This window comes from Chlorocebus sabaeus, chromosome 11 (genome assembly GCF_047675955.1).
Source record: "Chlorocebus sabaeus isolate Y175 chromosome 11, mChlSab1.0.hap1, whole genome shotgun sequence".
NCBI classification, from domain to species: Eukaryota; Metazoa; Chordata; class Mammalia; order Primates; family Cercopithecidae; genus Chlorocebus; species Chlorocebus sabaeus.
In genome coordinates, this window is record NC_132914.1 from 109,176,151 (window position 1) to 109,196,288 (window position 20,138).

Consider the following 20,138-nt stretch of genomic DNA (forward strand, 5'->3'; position numbering starts at 1 on the left):
TATTAAAAACTTACCATCACAAAAAGTTATTTTGCTTTCTCCCTCACTAGTCTGGATATTGAGGAAGCCTCTGCAATTCCCTCTGAGTCTAAAATATTCCTCTTTCTCCTACAGAAGCCATAAACTGGGACAAAACAATTCCTTACTACTCACTCACCCCAAACGCCTGTTTATAAAACAGTCATAAATATAATTATTGCAACTTTGACGGTAAATTATATATATTGATGGTACCTGAATATCCTTCTCAATAAATCGCTTTCCTGTCTCCAGGGCTGCCTCCAACTGTTGAAGGAGCAAACGAAGAATATCAATTCGGGAGGATACCCCATTCTCGGCAGTCTTCTCCGAGTTCTTTGGCTCCACAGGGTGGTTGAGACTTGGAAGTCCACTGATCAGCCTCAATGTTAAGGATCGGATTCTTAACCACAAGGTCTCCTCCTCTAAGGAAAGTTTCTTATGTTCTTCAGAAACGTCCCTTAAACAGAAACATCCCCAAATTATCTAACTTATTCAATTCATTGCTTTCAAGTCTTTTTTTTTTTTTTTGAGACGGAGTCTTGCTCTGTAACCCAAGCTGGAGTGCAGTGGCACCATCTCAGCTCACTGTAAGCTCTGCCTCCTGGGTTCATGCCATTCTCCTGCCTCAGCCTCCCAAGTAGCTGGGACTACAGGCGCCCGCCACCACGCCCAGCTAGTTTTTTTTTTGTATTTTTAGTAGAGACTTCCAACAGCTTGGAAGTTTCACCGTGTTAGCCAGGATGGTCTTGATCTCCTGACCTCATGATCTGCCCACCTCGGCCTCCCAAAGTGCTGGGATTACAGGCGTGAGCCACCGCACCTGGCCTCAAATCTTTTAAAAGTTAACTTTCACCAGTTAAGATGCTTTGAATGGTTCCAGCTTTCATTTACTAGCTGAATGACCTAAGACAAGCCAAAATGTTTTCAAACACCATTTCACTATCAATAAAATGGGAATGATAACCTATTCAACAGGTCATTTTCGGCCGGGCGCAGTGGCTCACGCCTGTTATCCCAGCACTTTGGGAGGCCAAAGTGGGCGCATCACAAGGTCAGGAGATCGAGACCATCCTGGCTAATAAGGTGAAACGCCGTCTCTACTAAAAATACAAAAACATTAGCTGGGCATGGTGGTGGGCACCTATAGTCCCAGCTACTCGGGAGGCTGAGACAGGAGAATGACGTGAACCAGGGAGGAGGAGCTTGCAGTAAGCCGAGATTGCACCACTGCATTCCAGCCTGGGCGACAGAGAGACTCCATCTCAAAAAAAAAAAAGAGGTCATTTTCCCTATAAATGACACTTTGTCCTCTGATTATAAAAATAATACATGAGGACAGGAGTGGTGGCTCACACCTGTAATCCCAGCACTTTGGGAAGCTGAGGTAAGGGATCGCTTGACGCCAGGAGTTGGAGAACAGCCTGGTAAACATAGCAAGACCCAGTCTCTACAAAAAAAATACAAAAAATTAGCTGGACGTAGTGGCACACACCTATAGTCCCAGATACTAGGGAGGCTGAGATTGGAGGATTGCTTGAGCCCAGGAGTTCAAGGCTGCAGTGAGATATGGTCACGCCACTGTACTCCAGCCTGGGTAAGATCCTGTCTCTAATAAAAATAATAATACATGATATAAAAAATTCAAATGACAGAAAAATGTAAAAGGTAGAAAAGCTGCCCTGATAACCAATACCCACAGTATTATCAAGTTTGGTATAGATCTTTTTAGACTTTTGTAATGCGGATGTATAAAAATCTAACTAAAATTAGGGGCTGTGGCCGGGCGCAGTGGCTAATACCTATAATCCCAGCACTTTGGGAGGCCAAGGCAGGCAGATCATGAGGTCAGGAGATCGAGATCATCCTGGCTAACATGGTAAAACCCCATCTCTATTAAAAATACAAAAAAAATTAGGCGGCTGTGGTGGCACACGCCTGTAGTCCCAGCTGAAGCTAAGGCAGGAGAATTGCTTGAGCCCAGGAGGTGGAGGCTGCAGTGAGCCGAGATTGCACCACCGCACTCCAGTCTGGATGACAGAGTAAGACTCTGTCCCCCCCAAAAAAAAAAAAAAAAATTGGGGCTGGGTGAGATAGCTTACACCTTTAATTCCAGCACTTTGGGAGGCCCAGATTGGGGGATTGCCTGAGGCGAGGAGTTTGAGAACAGCCTGGTCAACATGGCAACACCCCGTCTCTACTAAAAATACAAAAATTAGCCAGGCGTGGTGGTGGGGACCAGTAATCCCAGCTACCTGGGAGGCTGAGGCAGGAGAATCACTTGAACCCAGGAGGTGGGGGTTGCAGTGAGCCGAGATCACGCCACTGCACTCTAGCCTGGGCAACAAAGAGAGACTAGGTCTCAAAAATAAAAAGCAACTAAAAATAATACTTACACAACTTAATAATTTTAAACAAATTGGTTACAGTACGCAACAGGCTCTATCTAAAAAAACAAGTAACTAAAAATAGTATGTATACAACTTAATTTTAAACAAACTGGTTAGAGTATTTACACTATTTTGCAAACTTCATCTTTTTATGACAGTGTGTAGAAAGAGTTAACATAGCAGGCCTGTAGCTATTATCATTAGAAGGGCCTACTTGCAAGGTTGGCCCTTGGCTGATGTCTGGGAACTCTGCACTCCAACTGTTCCCTAAAATAAGAGTGGCTCGCTGTGCCTAGACTGTTTATATAAACCATGTTGTTTATAGTGAATACCTGCTTTCTTTCCACTCAGGATAGACAGAGTGTACCTACATAACAATGAAACCTTAAGCACCAAGTCTCTACTGGGTTTCCCTGGGCAGGAACATTCCACCTGTATTACTGCATTTTTCCCTGCTAGAGAAAGGAGCATACTCAGTGTTTCCCCTCAGAGGGAGAAAACACTGAAGTCTGAATTCTCCAGACTCTGCCTGTTCCTTTTTCCCTTCCAGATTCTGTCATGTGTCCTTTCATTATAATAAGCCTTAGCCGTTGAGTGCAACTATATGCTCAGCCCTGTGAGTCCTTCTGGGACTCAAAAATTCTAAATCACTGAATGTGGCCTTGGCAACCCACAAATCACAGAATGTTCAGAACTACCTCACATACACATCTTAGCATGTTTCTGCATTTATTTCCTTAGGTTCTATTTTCCTATAAGCAGATCTGCCAAATTAAATGGTGTATGGCGTTTTAAATCTTGGTATAGATCACTACAATCCCCTATAGGAAGACTGTATAAAATTTATCCCTGTGTAAATGCATAATAAGTATTTTCCACACAGTCTTGCTGACCACAAGTATTCATCTTTTTTTGCTAGAAACAAAATCTTTATTGCTGTAAGATGTGTTTCTTTGAACTTCTTGTTAAGCCCTTTCCCCAATTTCTTGTTTTCTTATTGACTATTAAGAGTTCTCTCTACATATGAAGGATATTTATATGAAGAAATTTACTACAAACCTTTAGAACCTAACAAATTTATTATTTCTATTTACAGAAGTTAAATTCTTTATGCTTCCAGATTTGGTATAATGCTAAGAAAGGCTTTCCTCGCCTATTTAAAAATATTTTTCTATATTTTCTTCTACAATTTCTAAGGAATCTAAAATTTAGCATATAGTCTTTAATCCGTCTGGAATTCTCATATATGCTGTGAAGTAGATCTAACTTTTAGATTAACTGGCAATCCCAGCATAGGGGTGAGCTACACTTTCTTCATTTGGCTTACCTATATTTTCTGATCACTACAACACACACATTATTTTATATTTGTGTAAAGTGGAGTTTGTTTTTTTTAACTTTAGATTCATCCTAATTCTTTTTTTTTTTTTTTTTTTTTGAGATGGAGTTTTGCTCTTGTTGCCCAGGCTGGAGTGCAATGGTGCGACCTTGGCTCACTGCAACCTCTGCTCCCTGGGTTCAAGCAATTCTCCTGCCTCAGCCTCCTGAATAGCTGGGATTACAGGCACATGCCACCATGTCCAACTAATTTTTGTATTTTTAGTAGAGACAGGGTTTCACCATGTTGGCCAGGCTGGTCTTGAACTCCAGACCTCAAGTGATCCACCCGCCTTAGCTTCCCAAAGTGCTGTTATTAACGGCTTGAGCCACCACGCCTGGCCCATCTTAATTCTTTAAAAATAAATTGCTTCACCCAGGAGTTCAAAGCTGCAGTGAGCTATGATTTTGGTCTCTTTAAAGGCCTTGTCTCTTTAAAAAAAAAAAAAAAAAAAAGAAAAAAAAAGAAAGAAAAAAAACTTTAAAAATTGCTTGGGGTTAAATTCCAGTTACCTGTCTTTTGGATCCCAGCTGAAAAAAACATTTAAGTCTCTGTTGTCTCGTAAATCTTCCCATGGAATGTCATCTTCTTCTGGCCTAAGGTTCATTGACTTTATACTTTCTGCTAAACTGGTTGATCTGTGATTTAAAAAAAAAAAAATTCATGTATTATTTTAATAGTAAAATAGCCAGAAAATATTATTAATCAGGACTTCCTGTTTTACTAGACAGGAAGGGAAAGAGGAAGGAAGGGCTCATATAGGGTGAAACAGAACCAAGCACAGATCAAACTGGCTTGCTACATGGCAAGAAAAAGGCTTCTGGAAGCCCACACAAAACAAAGGGGATCAGCATTAATTCCTGAAATCTCTTGATTTGTAGGGAAGGAGGAACCTTTGTAAGCACAATAGGGACCAGGTGTTGATGACCATGACCTAAATGGCTTCTGTAATGGTCCCAAGATGTTGCTGGCAGTATTCTATCATTTCCCATGACATGTACCAAGTTCTGTTTCTCCACTGTCTGTCTCCCTTTTTTCCCCCATATTTTACCTTAAGCCTGCTAATAACACCCATGAGCCCATTAACGGCTCTTAACTGATCTAATCCCTTAGCTCCTTTAGAGCTCTCATGCAATACTTACATATTTGCTTCAAGTAGAAGGTCTAACAGCATCCGTTCAGTACGGACTTGTGCAAAATGAAGAGAATTATTCAGCCTGTTCCTAAAAGCGATAAACTCTGGGATCTTCTCAAATGCACCATATTTGTAAGCTTGAATAATATATTCTGAGGTCTGAGAAGGAAAGATATCACCTTGGTATAAATAGTTCACAAGTCAGGCAATGTAAGCAAACCTTGCCAGTCAAAACAAAACACTCAAACTAAAATTAAGTTTTAAATCTAATCTTTAAAGGTCTTGGTCACCAAGTAGAGTATTAGCTTTTTAAAATGTTGTTTTTCTTCCTTCTTATACTTTAGACAAATGTCTCCTTTACTAATATTACTAATTGTAATAACCAGCTTCCGCCATCATCACATAAGCCTTCTCTTAGCAATCATGTCTTTCAATTCAATAGGAACTGAGGTTTTGTTTTGCCGCATCAGTCAAAAATTTGGTTAGTGCCATTCTGGAAGGGATGTTACCCCATGTTTTTCTGCATCTAAGATAAACTGTGTTTCATACAAAGGTTCCAAAAGCACCAGAAAAATAGAACCACCTGACCCCCCAGCCCAAATAAAAACCACTCTCCTTCAGAAAAAGACAGGCTACTCCTTGGTTTTGCTTATTTCTGAATACTGTATTAGAAACACAGGGCATATGAGCATTACGTCAGGATAGAAGACACCAAACAAAAGACCTATAAAAATTCATGTCATAATGTATTCTGAGGACAAAGACTTCAAGAACCAAGTTTCTTGTCCATCTACATTACATAAGACCTCTGCTGGAAATTTCCTTAAACAAGTATGTGAAGGGAACATTCACCACATGTGCTTTAATTGTAGATTAATACATATACAGAGATTAAACATTACAGAACAGAGGCAAGATAAAGAATTCTAAGCAGAAATTCTGGCACAATAGAAGAAAATCTCAGGGAAGAACATTTCATGGGTGTGGGTCTATGCCATCAGGATCAGAAGATAGGAGATTACCCCTTTAGACCAAGGAAACTATTATGCTCAAAGCTGATGTCTGCCCCAAAAAAAGATCCTTTCTAGAAAAAACAGTCTTTTTACACAGCCTCAGTTATATCAGCTCTGCCCCCATCTCCATTACGTCTGAATAATTTGCCCAGTAGGAAAATAGGCCAATAGTCAACAACATACCCTCTGATATACAGCCTTGCAGGGTTCATTTCAGGCCGCGGGATTGCGCCACGGGCGCTAATTCAACTGCATTCGATGCGGCTTTTAAACCCCCATGGGACACCTCGGCGAGCTGTTTGCCTGCAGTATCTGGAGAAATTAAAGACGGACGGACACAAGAAAATTAAAAAGATTACTTGTGATCCTGCAGGTTTCAAGAAGGACTACCTGAAAAAGCTCGAGTATACCTTCTAGCTTGATTAAAGGACAGTGATACACCCTATCAAGAGGAGGCCAGGATACTCTAAACACATGTGCCTATCCTATGGCCCCTTGGCTTAGAAAACACAGCAAGGTTTACTATCAGCTCTTGTAATAGGTAATTACAGCTGGGGCGGGGAAAAAAAAACAGCTGGTTAGGAACACATGATTCAGCAATTAATCAAAAAGAAAATATGACTTTAGTAATTCCAATCAAAGTTATAATTACAGTTCCAAAGTATGTTATGATTTAAGGAGGCAACCCAGCCTTACCAAGTGTAGAGGCAGTTTTAATTTCTAAGTGGTCCGTGGAACACCACTTTATTTAAAAAAAAAAAAAAAAAAAAAAAGGCAATGGCTTTTCAAAGAGAAAAATAAGGGGTAACGAACAGAGTATAGTCTTTAACAAACTAAGAAGGTAGTCACAGTTCTCTGGCTTATCTTTTTTAGATAGTCCTTCTGTAACACTGCAGTAAAGTACCACTGCAGAGCTAGACAAGGGCCTGGGATGCAACCAGTAGGACCAAGGCTATGGAAGTAGTACTATGTGAAAAAACAACCCCGCACTGGAACTGCAGGCAAAACTGAAAGCCACAGGCACTTTAAAGACTTTTGAATATCAAAGTATGTTGTCCGTACCTATTTCTACTAATTTACACACCAATGAGGCTATTTAGATCCCGAATGGATTCCTGAAATGAACCCTGGTCACTGTAAAAATTAGTGAAATATATGGACATAAAACCCCTGAATAATGATTTTGTGAATACTTAAAATAGAGATTTGATTTTCTTTACTTTTTTTTTTTTTTTTTTGAGACAGAGTCTCACTCTGTCACCCAAAAGTGACAGCTGGAGTGCAGTGGCATGATCTCAGCTCACTGTGACCTCCACCTCCCAGATTCAAGCAAGTCACCTGACTCAGCCTCCCAAGTAGCTGGAATTACAGGCACTTGCCAACACACCCAGCTAATTTTTGTGTAAAATAGAGATTTTAAAGTGAAATTTTAAAGAAGTAAAAACACATAAGTGACTTTTGAAGATATGAAAATCTAGTGCTCATTCTCATATTTTTTTAAAAATCTATTCCAAAGTAAGATGACAACAGAAAATAACCTTTCTAGAAAGAAAATCCCTGTGCAGACCTTCCAAATACAACTTTCAATCCCATAGCACAAAATGTTACTAAGCAGAACACTAGATTTTCCATTTAAGTAAAAGTGTTCTGTCAAAGAGCTAGGTGGGACTTGAAATGCATCAGTCACCCAAGGAAAAAGCACCCGGGGATCCCAAAAACTACCAAGAATAGAAGACGCAGAGTACAGAACTCTGGATTTGAAGAGAGATATTTCTAATACTCTAAGCACAAGGTTGAACACACACAGTAAGACACTACAATCATAATCTTTCTTAGCCTTAGATTTCTTTAGGAAACAGCTCACATCACAGTCTCTATCTGGCACTCAACATTAAGGTCAAGCTACATGTTCCTAGCTGTACTGTTTTTCTTTTTTGGTCGGGGGGCAGAGTCTCTCTCTGGTCACCCAGGCTGGAGTATAATGGTACAATATCAGCTCACTGCAACCTCCACCTCCCAGATCAAGCAATTCTCCTGCCTCAGCCTGCCGAGTAGCTGGGATTACAGGCACCTGCCACTATGCCCGGCTAATTTTTGTATTTTTAGTAGAGACGGGGTTTCACCACGTTGGCCAGGCTGGTCTTGAACTCCTGACCTCAGGTGATCCACCTGCCTCAGCCTCCCAGTGCTTGGATTACAGGCGTGAGCCACTGTGCCCAGCCTGTACCATATTTTTCTTTTGCCTCTAGGACTCCTCAAGATTTTCTCCTTTCAGCAGATTAAATAAGCTCCATCTTCTTAGCAGTAATCAAAATATATTTGAAGTGTTTTAGTCTCCGATCAATAAAATGCTATGATTTTATCAGGTTCAACATCACATACATTCAGATGAATTAGTCACTTTTGCCACACACAACCATCAGCAAAACATCAAACAAAGATACAAAAAAAAACACTGAGGATGACACATCCCCTTAAATTGCTCCCAGGGGTCTCCTTTGCCTATATTATAATACTTCTGTAATTTTATTTTTAGAGTTTTCTTTCAAAAAAACTCTTCAGACATAGTATTTGTGGGAAAAAAAAATTAAAGCCTAAGTCTGATGTATATAAAGTAATGTGTCTTTATTGACCACATCTTCATGAGTAATACAGTTCTTCTAGAATGCTGGATGATTGAAAGCTAGAGGAAAAGCCACTGGGCTGGAATGAATCCCTTATTTGCTCCCACTACCTCAAAGCTATTTGAGAAACAAACCTTTGAAAAGGAATCTTCAGTAAATCAAATGTTTCTTTAATCTCTCTTATAAATACAGAAATGAGGGCATAAATGAGATGAGGAAACCAATCCAATTTTTTTTTTTTAATGAAACTTCTTGAAAACAGGAGGTCAAGTACAGATACTTGAACACACAATGAAAACTCATAGGTTTATACTTCATCCATGCTAGATTTTAGAAACCCAATATCCTAGAGATGACCTTCTGACCACTAAGCCAGGCCAGCACACCTTCTGAGCAACATGCTCAGATACTAATACTCATTTTCTTCTCTCCCTGATCAGAGGCGTGCCACAAAATGAGGTCTGAATGGAGATACCAATCACTGGGAGGGGGTAGGGGGACCACTTTGGGGAGGGGATACAGGACTAAGAACCAACTGATGGTACACAGCTCATTATCTAAGCACAAGAGGCTGCTTTCCATCTGCTCCGAGCTGTCCTTTTGCTACTCCAGCCCTCTAGGCCATTCCCTGAAACTTGTCAGAACGTAATTATCATAAACTGAAAACAAACCTATATCCCATGTTCAGAAATGCTTCTATTTAATACAATATACCCTTAAAGAATTAGATGGAAGATAGATTAGTCAACCTGTTATACTAAAACGAAAGGGTTTAAAAAAAAAATCCTCATGAGTGTTTGCCAAGAAGAATCCCAGAAACTAGCTTCCTTGCTAGTTCCTTAATTGCTGGTAGACCATGAGAATGGAAGGCTATGGGCAGATAGCTGGCACAGCCAACTTCAAGCGATGAGGCTTAGAAGTCTGTGAAAACCAAGTAGGCAGTGACCACCCTGGAGACATTCCTTTTCTCCACATTCATTGTTGGGCAGTTTTTCACAATTGGTCGACTGAGTACAGACCATATGGTTTCCCTACAAAAACTTCTGCTTAACCAACAAGTAGAGCCCAAGTCTGCTTGCAGTGAAAAATATGGTGCAAATCCCATCCTTTCATTATGGCACAGAGAAGCTCTATTTTATTTATTTCTACTTTAAAAAACATATTATTCACCTAAGTTTCTTGGAATGCCTTTTAATTTTCTAAGAAAATACAAGTACATTCACTGTTGGCAAACAGCACAATGGACATACATTTCAGAGTTAAATAAAAGTAACGGAGAGCAGCTGCTACTGCAGAATGTTAAATGGCATCCCAGGCCATGAATGCTTATGGGCTGTTTCTTTTACCCTTGGAAAAGTCTCTTAGAGATCAAAAGACAGGTCTAAGATGAATAACACTTCCCATTCACTAAATACCAGTTTTAAATGCAACTTTCCAAAAAGTCTATCAAACACACCCATTCTAACAAACACAAATAACTCTCTACCTCTCCCTACCAGCCTTGGACAGTAAGCTGTGGTCTAAGGGCACTTGCTAGTTCAGCATAGTGCACCTTAACACGTGTACTTGTGACATGAGGTGACGCGCTCCTCAACAGTGTGCAGTCAGCAGGCAAGATCACGTTAAAAAATAGTTTTTCACTTACATCTTTCTGGTTGGAGTGAAAAAACCTGAGTGCGAAGTTACAGGATTGGGACGCAGCAGCATACTGACCTAGAGATTCAGCATATCGGGTCAAAAGATAACTAGATCACAAGGAAAGAAGGAAAAAAAAAAGACATGTTATACTTACTTACCTACCTCAAGTAACAAATATTACGCTTCAAATTACTTGGCAAAAAAGTAGTTAGGCATAAGAAAACACTAAAACATACACCCACAGAAATGATCTAATTCACAAGTTAAAATTTTTAAAAAAGCAAAAAGTTAACTCAGTTTTGTGGGAGACGTAAAGTTCTATACTAGGCTTTCTTACACTCTGATGATTAATGGCACATAAAAGGTCTAAGAGAACATAATGCTGTCTTCTTAAAACAGCACCATAGACAACAGAGAAAATGCCATTAAGTGATAATAGCATAATAATAAAGAGTAGTCTAAATACAAATCCAAAATACAAATTCAAACTTTGTTGAGGTCAATAAAGTACAAGAGTCAACTTCAACTGCAAAGCGGAAATGAACACTTCAAAATAACGTGTGCTAAGAATAAGGGTTCAAAGTGTATGTGTGTGTGTATATACATATATATGTTTGCTATCTCTGAGGAAAACTCTCTTACATTTCTAAATTGTGCAAATTTTCAAATTACTACAAAATGCTGGGAGATATAAAAATCTTTCTGCTTTGCAATGAATCATAACAGATTATTATTTAATCAAAAAGGCTTAATGTCAGGATCAACTTTAAAATCTAACTTAGAGTCCTGTATACCCCACACTGGTGTAGCTGGCTGCTCATTATTCAGAGTATATACTACCAACCCAATGGTATCATGCTGGATATGCTTAGCATCAAGGCTGGAGTAAAGATCCACCACTGGTTCAAATGCACCCAGCATACAGTAGATTCGAACAAGCAGCAATTTGAACTGAGCATTGGAAGGGCTATGGGTTAATCCCTCTTCCAGCAAAGTCAGGGCCTGCCACACAGCAGTCTCATCACCTAGAACCAAAATACAATATTATCCACTGATCTTGACAGCAAATGAAAGCTTCCCAAAAACAAAAAACAAAACCTTATTGACATCATCACCCCCACTCTATAAATGAAGTTATATGACAGAGAACAAATTTTAGATATACATCTATAACCAAAATAGAGAATTTCGCCTAAATAGAGAGTCCCTTAATAGTTAAGTCTATTCTTAAACATGCCCGTGGCAAAAATGATGCGGATTTTAAGTGGCCAGGTCTTATGGGGGGAGGTTACAGAGTCTCAGATTCTGGGAAGACATGGACTTTGAAGGAAAACTGGAGCTCAGCATCTTGCCCCTGCAGGATTTCCTTTATGAAACCCCAGACAGATGTTCTCTATAGACATCATTTTTCTTCCATATGTAACTCTACTAACAGAATGGCAAATAGGATGTTTGAAAATATTTACTCATTAATAATCAAACTAAAATTTTTTTTTTTTTGGTCTATGAAATTTCAAAAGGTACATGTATCTGTAGGTTTCAAGATTAAGTAACTTATTCTTTAGAATCCATCTAAAGAAAATACTATGAAATACAGATAAAGCTTTATATATAAAAATAGTTATCGTGCTATCTAGTGATATAATGATGGGAGGTTGATTAGGTAAATTATGGTAACTTCCACACATGGAAACATCATATAACTACTTGACAGTAATGAAGACTTTTTAATTACAAAGGAAAATGTTTGTGCAAGAATGTTCAGTAAAACACACAGAGAGAGAGAAAATTCAAGTTAGTACAAAGAGTTGATCTCAACTCTTAAAATATGCACAAAGAGAGAGAGAGAAGAAAAACACACAAAAAAATGTTAGCTGGACATGGTGGCTCATGCCTGTATTCCCAGCACTTTGGGAAGCTGAGGTGGGAGGATCACTTGAGCCCACAAGTTTGAGACCAGCCTGAACAATACAGCTAGACCTCATCTCTACTAAAAACATTTTTGAAAAAATTAGCCAGATGTGGTGGTGCACACTGCCTATGGTTCCAGCTACTCAGGAGGCTGAGGTTGGGAGGACTGCTTCACCCTAGGAAGTTGAGGCTGCAATGAGCTGTGATCATGCCACTGCACTCCAACCTTGGCAGCAGAGTGCAACTTTGTCTCAAGAATAGAAAAGAAAAGAAAGAAAAAAATGCAAAAGTGATAGAGTGCTTTTGAGGTCCAAAAAAGTGAGATTTTAAGTAAACTGCTATCCAAAATTTGAACAAGCTACTTTTACAGTCAGTAACAGCAAAAATGAAAGCACCATACAGTAAGATTTTAAGGTAATATTCTATATGCTGTTTTCCAAAAGAAAAGAAAGATAGGCCGGGCACAGTACAGTTTGGGAGGACAAGGCAGGGAGATGGCTTGAGCCCAGGAGTTTCAAACCAGCCTGGGAAACATGGCAAAACTCCATCTCTACAAAAAATACAAAAACTGGCTGGGCGCAGTGGCTCATACCTGTAATCCCAGGACTCTGGGAGGCCAGGGAAGCGGATCACCTCAGGTCAGGAATTCGAGACCAGCCTGGCCAACATGGTAAAACCTCTTCTCTACTAAAAATACAAAAATTAGCCAGGCGTGGTGGATAATTCCAACTACTCAGGAGGCTGAGGCAGGAGAAATGATGGAACCCAGGAGACACAGGTTGCAGTGAGCCGAGATCACACCACAGCACTCCAGCCTGGGTGACAGAGTAAGACTCCATCTCAAAATAAAAATAAAATTTAATAATAAATAAAAAATAATTTTAAAAACATTTAAAATTAACTAGTCAGGCATGGTGGCATGTGCCTATACTCCCAGTTACCCAGGAGGCTGAAGTGGGAGGATCCCTTGAGCCCAGGAGGTTGAGGCTACAGAGCGCTACTATGGTGCCACTGCACTCCAGCCTGGATTACAGTGTGAAACTCTGTCTCAAAAAAAAAAGCCTTTCAGAAAAAAATATTCGAGAACATCAACTTCCTGAAGCACTCAATCCTTTTGTATTCAAATGAATCTCTTTAAATGCCCTCATCAACTTTCTATTGATTTCTAAGTTCTGCCAGGTGCACCTTGAACAATGATTATGACTGTGATTGGAGTACTTCATCATCCCTTTCACTGACTTTAAGAAGCCCTACATCTTTACAAGATCTACAATTTCATTTTGCAAATGATTCCCATGTATTTGTCTGCACTGCAGGATTTTGGACACTTTACCTTTCTTCTCTCTGCCCTCCACTTCTCTCATCTATAAAACTGTGATAGTAACTATATTATTAAAATGTTTAAATTGGCCGGGCGCAGTGGCTCATGCATGTAATCCCAGCACTTTGGGAGGCCGAGGCAGACGGATCACGACGTCAGGAGTCCAAGACCAACCTGTCCAACATGGTGAAACCCTGTTTCTACTAAAAATGCAATAATTAGCCAGGTGTGGTGGTGTGCGCCTGTCATCCCAGCTAGTCAGGAGGCTGAGGCAGGAGAATCGCTTGAACCTGGGAGGCGGAGGCTGCAGTAACCCAAGATTGCACCATTGCACTCCAGCCCAGGCGACAGAGCAAGACTTCATCTCAAAAAAATAAACTAAAATAAAATAAAATTGTTTAATTTGTGTAAAGTACTTTCACATGCCTGCTAATCAACTGTTAGTTGTTACTATTATCATATGGCCACGTATCTTGCTCAAAATATTAATATATGAGATTAGCAAAGCCATAGTCACTATTGGTGAGAACAGATGCTAGGCATAAGTAAGAAAGGCTATCTGTGTGGGGATCAAATTACGTGAGCAGTTCATTAATGTTTTCACGTAAAAATTACTTTTGCTGCCCTATGCAGCCTCATGAATCTAGGGGCTCAAATAACAAGTTACCTGACGACAAGGATTTCACTGTCATCCTTGGTACAATACAGTGTAACAAGTAACATGGGCCGGGCTCGGTGGCTCACGCCTGTAATCCCAGCATTTTAGGAGGCCGAGGCGGACAGATCACCGGAGATTAGGAGTTTGAGACCAGTCTGAGTAACATGGTGAAACCCCAACTCTACTAAAAAATACAAAAATCAGGCTGGGCGCAGTGGCTCACGCCTGTAATTCCAGCACTTTGGGAGGCCAAGGTGGGTGGATCACGAGGTCAAGAGATGGAGGCCATCCTGGCCAACATGGTGAAACTCCGTCTCTGCTAAAAATACAAAAAATTAGCCGGGTGTGGCGGCGGGCGCCTGTAGTCCCAGCTACTCGGGAGGCTGAGGCAGGAGAATCACCTGAACCCAGGAGGGAGAGGTTGCAGTGAGTCAAGATTGCGCCACTGCACTCCAGCCTGGTAACAGAGCGAGATTTTGTCTCAAAAACAAAAAACAAAAACAAAAATTACCCAGGCATAGTGGCACGTGCTATAATCACAGCTACTTGGGCGGCTGAGACAGGAGAATCGCTTGAACCCGGGAGGACGATGTTGCGGTGAGCCAACATCGTGCCATTACATTCCAGCCTGGGCAACAGAGCGAGACTCCATCTCAAAACAAACTGAAAAAAAAAAAACACACTACCATATGGTTACATACAATGTTCTACAGAAGTTCAGAGGAGCATAAAATCCCCAGTGGTGAAGGAGTTAAATCAAGACAGGCTTTGTTAAAGGCACCATTTGAGTAAAAGTTAGATGAGGGAGGTAAGAAAGTTATTTCAAAGACAGGCAACATGATGTTAAGTGATAGTTGCAAAAAAATTTTAAAGCAGATTCAAGACCACAAATACCTAAGAATCTGGAGATGTGGACACAGGCCAGATTATAAATAGCATTATAAAATATCCTAAAACACTTGACGTTTATCTTCAGGAAAACAGGGTACCTCTGAAGGATTTTTTTTCTTTTTAAATTTTTTAGAGACAGGGTCCTGCTCTGTCACCCAGGCTGGAGTGTAATGGTGTGATCATAGCTCACTGCAGCCTTGAACTACTGGGCTCAAGCCTCAGCTTCCTGAGGTCTGAAGGATTTTAAGAATGGCATGATAAGGCCGGGTGCGGTGGCTCACGCCTGAATCCAAGCACTCTGGGAGGCTGAGGTGGGTGGATCACCTGAGGTCAGGAGTTTGAGACCAGCCTGGCCAACATGGCAAAACCTCATCTCTATTTAAAATACAAAACCTGGCCGGGCGCGGTGGCTCACGCCTGTAATCCCAGCACTTTGGGAGGCCAACGTGGGCAGATCACGAGGTCAGGAGATCAAGACCATCCTGGCTAACACGGTGAAATCCCCTCTCTACTAAAAATACAAAAAATTAGCCGGGCGTGGTGGCGGGCACCTGTAGTCCCAGCTACTTGGGAGGCTGAGGCAAGAGAATGGCATGACCCCAGGCGGCAGAGCTTGCAGTGAGCTGAGATGGCACCACGGCACTCCAGCCTGGGTGACAGAGTGAGACTCCATCTCAAAAAAAAAAAACAAAAAACAAACAAAACAGTAACTAGCTGGGCGTGGTGGCACATGCCTGTAATCCCAGCTATTCTGAGGCTAAGGCATGAGAATCGCTTGAACCCAGGAGGCGGAGGTTGCAGTGAGCTGAGATCATGCCACTGCACTCCAGCCTGGGCAACAAGAGCAAAACTCCATCTCAACAACAAGCAAAACTGAGAGCTCTGTGAAATGATCCATGAGGGCAGAGGTTGTGTTTATCTTGCTTACCATTGCCTCTTCAGCCCTTTGTTTCTTCTATAGTTTAATTCTCATGAATAATATGCAATAAGCACCTAAAGTTATTTTTTCTCCAAAACTGCTAATAAGAGAATATGTCAGGGTGTGGGACCTAAAGAAAAGGTAACCCAATACCATTTGCTGAATCATCCTTTTCTTCCCCAGTCACTCACAATGCTTCCTTTACCACGTCTTATATTTTTATCCTAAATGAGACAGACTATATTCCAGAAAGAATGCATTTTTCTGTATATAAAATTTTTTGAAGTGAATAAAAGATATTCTGTTCCATAGGCCTGTGCATGTATTTCTTACTCAGTTTCATTGTATTTTAATTTTTGTAGCTTTGTCATAGTATTTTTTTTATAGTCACTACTTATTATTCACAAACACTTAAAAACAGAACAGATATCCATTCATTTAACATTATCCTGGTTACAAGGGGATAAATTGGAGACAGTTTTTGTTGTTGTTGTTGTTGTTGTTATTGTGAGACGATATCTTGCTCTGTTGCCCAGGCTGGAGTGCAGTGGCACGGTCTCGGCTCACTGCAACCTCCGCTTCCCAAGCTCAAGCAATTCTCCTGCCTCATCCTCCCAAGTAGCAGGGACTACAGGCATGCGCCAAAATGCCCGGCTAATTTTTGTATTTTTAGTAGAGATGAAGTTTCGTCATGTTGGCCAGGCTAGTCTTGAACTCCTGATCTGAGGTGATCCACCCACCTCAGCCTCCCAAAGTGCTAGGATTACAGGCAGGAGCCATCGCACCTGGCCAAAACAGGTTTTTCTGGAAGCACCCTAGAAATATCAAGAAAAGGAGAACCTAAAAGCATAAATAAAATTTGTGGATTGTATAATTAGTCTAACAAAAGAATGCAGGACTTATAATCAATAAAAGCAAAAAGTAAAGTTGAACTGAAATCACTGCTACTTACCTGTTTCCCTCCATACATCAATAAGCACATGGACAGCAAGGAGACAGTAATAGTCAGAAAATTGCAATTCTGTTTTCAAACAGGTTTTCCCTACGGGGGAAAAAATCATATCTATTTTAATATTTGTTCAACTATTACTGACCCCATAGGAGTTTTTAAAAGCAGGAAAGTGACAGGAGGGAGTAGAGGAAAAGTAAAAGAAAATTAAGAACAAGATAAGTATCAGGAGAAAAATATGAACCATGAATCAAAGGGTTCAAAAGAAAGTGAAACCACACTCAGCTGGAACAGAAGGTAGGGTTCCAGAGCAGAGGTGGTATCTATGATGGTCCCAAAGGGAGAAAAGGAAGATTTGAAGGAGGTTGAAGTGAAGAAAAGAACATAAGCCAAGTGCCATGTATAACTAAATTCACAATATGCTCCTGACTTCATCTAATTCTTTAGATTACAGATAAATACTGACATCTTATAGTCAGACAATTATGTGTCTATCACATATATCTAGCAAAAGCCACACCTATCTGAAGATCATCTATTTCTAAACTAAATATTTATCTTACAATTTACAATATTCCTTTTGTTCACTTAATATACAGTCTGTATATTAAGAATACTTAGGCCTACAAGCAGAAAATGTGATAATTACCATAAACTATGCAATCTATATGAGCCCCAATCTAATAAAAAGTTAGCTCATCAGATCAAGAACATAGACAACTGAAAGCCAATCCAAATTATTTAAAACTCCAGGCTTAAGAAAGGCTTTACATCATTTTACTTAGATGGTCTTCCCAGACAAAATAGTCTCCTTACAAAACTCATTAAAACAGGGTGCTACAGGTGTTTAAAAAACTGACTTCTAAGTCTTAGTGTAGATCAGGGAACTACTGCACATTTTGAATGGTTGCTCACCAAATTCCAGTCCATGCTGGTACCTTAACATCAATTCTCTGACCACACTCAATTTCTGATTTTTATCCATGGTGTGGTACAAGCCAAGTAACCTCGTCAGCTGCACCACACACAAATGTTGCTGCAGAGCTCTGATGTCAGCAGGCAGTGCCAGCTTATCCTCTGTTGGTGTCGACAAAGGAACAACTCCAAGTAACTGATTAATAAACTGCAAAGTGGGGAAAAAAGGAGCAAAGGTCTCAAAACACAACTAGTCTTCAGTAGGCCATAATTAACAGAAATTGAAATGGTCTAGAAAAAGACATCAAGAAAAAAAACCAAAAACTAAAATTCCTTTCATACACCATTTTCTATCTACCAAAATAGCTAAAACGAAAAAAATCTGTGACAGCACACAACACTGGTGAAGCTCCAATGAAACTGGCACACTCATTCATTACTGGCCAAAAGTATTCGTCAATACCATGTACTACAGGCAGTGAAAGATTTTTATAATTCTGAAAATGTTCCACAACTTATAGCATATTAACATAATATATATTACAGCAATGAAAACATTAGGAAGACTATAGAAAAGAGCAGATTACCAAAAAATTTTTAAAATTTTAATCTGTAATTATGCTGATAAATTCTGAAAGGAAAGGTTATACATGGAAAGACACTGTTTACCTCATGTCAGTGACCCTACATTTTTCTTAATTGAACTTATTATAATTATAGATTCATGCTCAGCTATGAGAAATAACAGAGAGATCCCATATACCATTCATCCAGTTTTCTCCCAATGGTTACATCTTGCCTTAAAATGTTTTTCATCCTTTAAATTTGGATTAAAATTACAAAATAAAACCCACATACCAGTTCTAGTCATTTATTTATTAAACACATGCTTATTTCCTCTCAATTCTAAAATCCTATTAAGATGCCAGTAAGAAATAAAAAGAAGAGGTCGGGCGCAGTGGCTCAGGTCTGTAATCACAGCACTTTAGAAGGAGAAGACGGGCAGATCACTTCAGGCCAGGAGTTCAAGACCAGCTGGGCCAACATGGTGAAACCTCATCTCTACTAAAAATACACAAAACAATTAGCCAGGCATGGTGGCGCACACCTGTAATCCCCACTACTCAGGATGCTGAGGCAGGAAGGAGAATCGCTTGAACCCAGGAGGCGGTGGTTGCAGTGAGCCAAGATTGCGCCACTGCACTCCAGCCTGGGCAACAAGAGTGAAACTCCATATTAAAAAAAAAAAAAAAAAAAAGAATAAACCCACAAAGATCAAGAATGTGTGAAGAGGCCGGGAGCTGTGGCTCACACCTACAAGCCCAGCACTTTGCGAGGCAGAGATGGGAGAATCACTTGAGCTCAAGAGTTCAAGATCAGCCTGGGCACATAGTGAGATCTCATCTCTACTAAAAATATAAAATAAAAAAACACATAGCCAGGCATAGTGGTGCACGCCTGTAGTTCCAGCTACTCAAGAGGCTGAGGCAGGAGGATGGCTTGAGCCCAGGAGTTTGAACCTGCAGTGAGCCATCGTCCCACCATTACACTCCAGCCTGGGTGACACAGTGAGACCCTGTCTCAAAAAAGAGAAGAAAAAAAGAATATGTGAAGAAATGAGAGACGACAGCAAATAAAAATCATCAAGATTCAAAAGATACAAGAACAGTTGGTAAGAAATAACTTATGTTGCCAAGAACACCGAAATCTAACAGTACGCAATGAGGCAGACCCCAATAAGCAGGAAGCGCACTGTAGTCACAGAATCTTGGAAGACTCAGAGACTAAGGGCACCAGGTGTCCCTAAAGGCTAAAGTGCTGATGGGACTAAAATAGAATATATAAATTTCTTTTTTTTTTTTTTTGAGACGGAGTCTCGCTCTGTCGCCCAGGCTGGAGTGCAGTGGCCGGATCTCAGCTCACTGCAAGCTCCGCCTCCCGGGTTCACGCCATTCTCCTGCCTCAGCCTCCCGAGTAGCTGGGACCACAGGCGCCGTCACCACGCCCGGCTAGATTTTTGTATTTTTTAGTAGAGACGGGGTTTCACCGTGTTAGCCAGGATGGTCTCGATCTCTTCACCTCGTGATCCGCCCGTCTCGGCCTCCCAAAGTGCTGGGATTACAGGCTTGAGCCACCGCGCCCGGCCGAATATATAAATTTCTAAGAAGTTAGGCCCCTCCCAAAGTCCACAGACGGAATTTCTAAGTGTGAGTAGAATAGCCTGGGTTTTATAGCCATAATGTGCTGAACCAGAGAAAGAGTCAGAGACAGCAGTCATAGCTGAAAACAGGGGAATAAAGTGAAATTTGCTTATTCAGTGATAATTTCAGGCTCCCACCCCGTACTCCCAACCATATCCCAGAATGCTATCAGACAAA

General features: G+C 40.5%; 1 protein-coding gene across 7 annotated transcripts in view; it reads right to left on the reverse strand.

The window, feature by feature from the left end:
- The window catches only part of NAA25 (N-alpha-acetyltransferase 25, NatB auxiliary subunit), an 83,267-nt gene that overhangs the window by 16,897 nt on the left and 46,232 nt on the right, over positions 1-20,138 (reverse strand). For all 7 annotated transcript variants that reach the window (XM_008004770.3, XM_073021119.1, XM_037996506.2 and 4 more), the window contains 7 exons: positions 17,761-17,968; positions 16,849-16,938; positions 11,041-11,221; positions 10,204-10,303; positions 4,929-5,080; positions 4,299-4,424; positions 235-478 (listed from right to left, as the gene is read on the reverse strand). In XM_008004770.3, the coding sequence (XP_008002961.1) occupies positions 235-478; positions 4,299-4,424; positions 4,929-5,080; positions 10,204-10,303; positions 11,041-11,221; positions 16,849-16,938; positions 17,761-17,968 (1,101 nt within the window). The remainder of the gene's footprint in view (positions 1-234; positions 479-4,298; positions 4,425-4,928; positions 5,081-10,203; positions 10,304-11,040; positions 11,222-16,848; positions 16,939-17,760; positions 17,969-20,138) is intronic.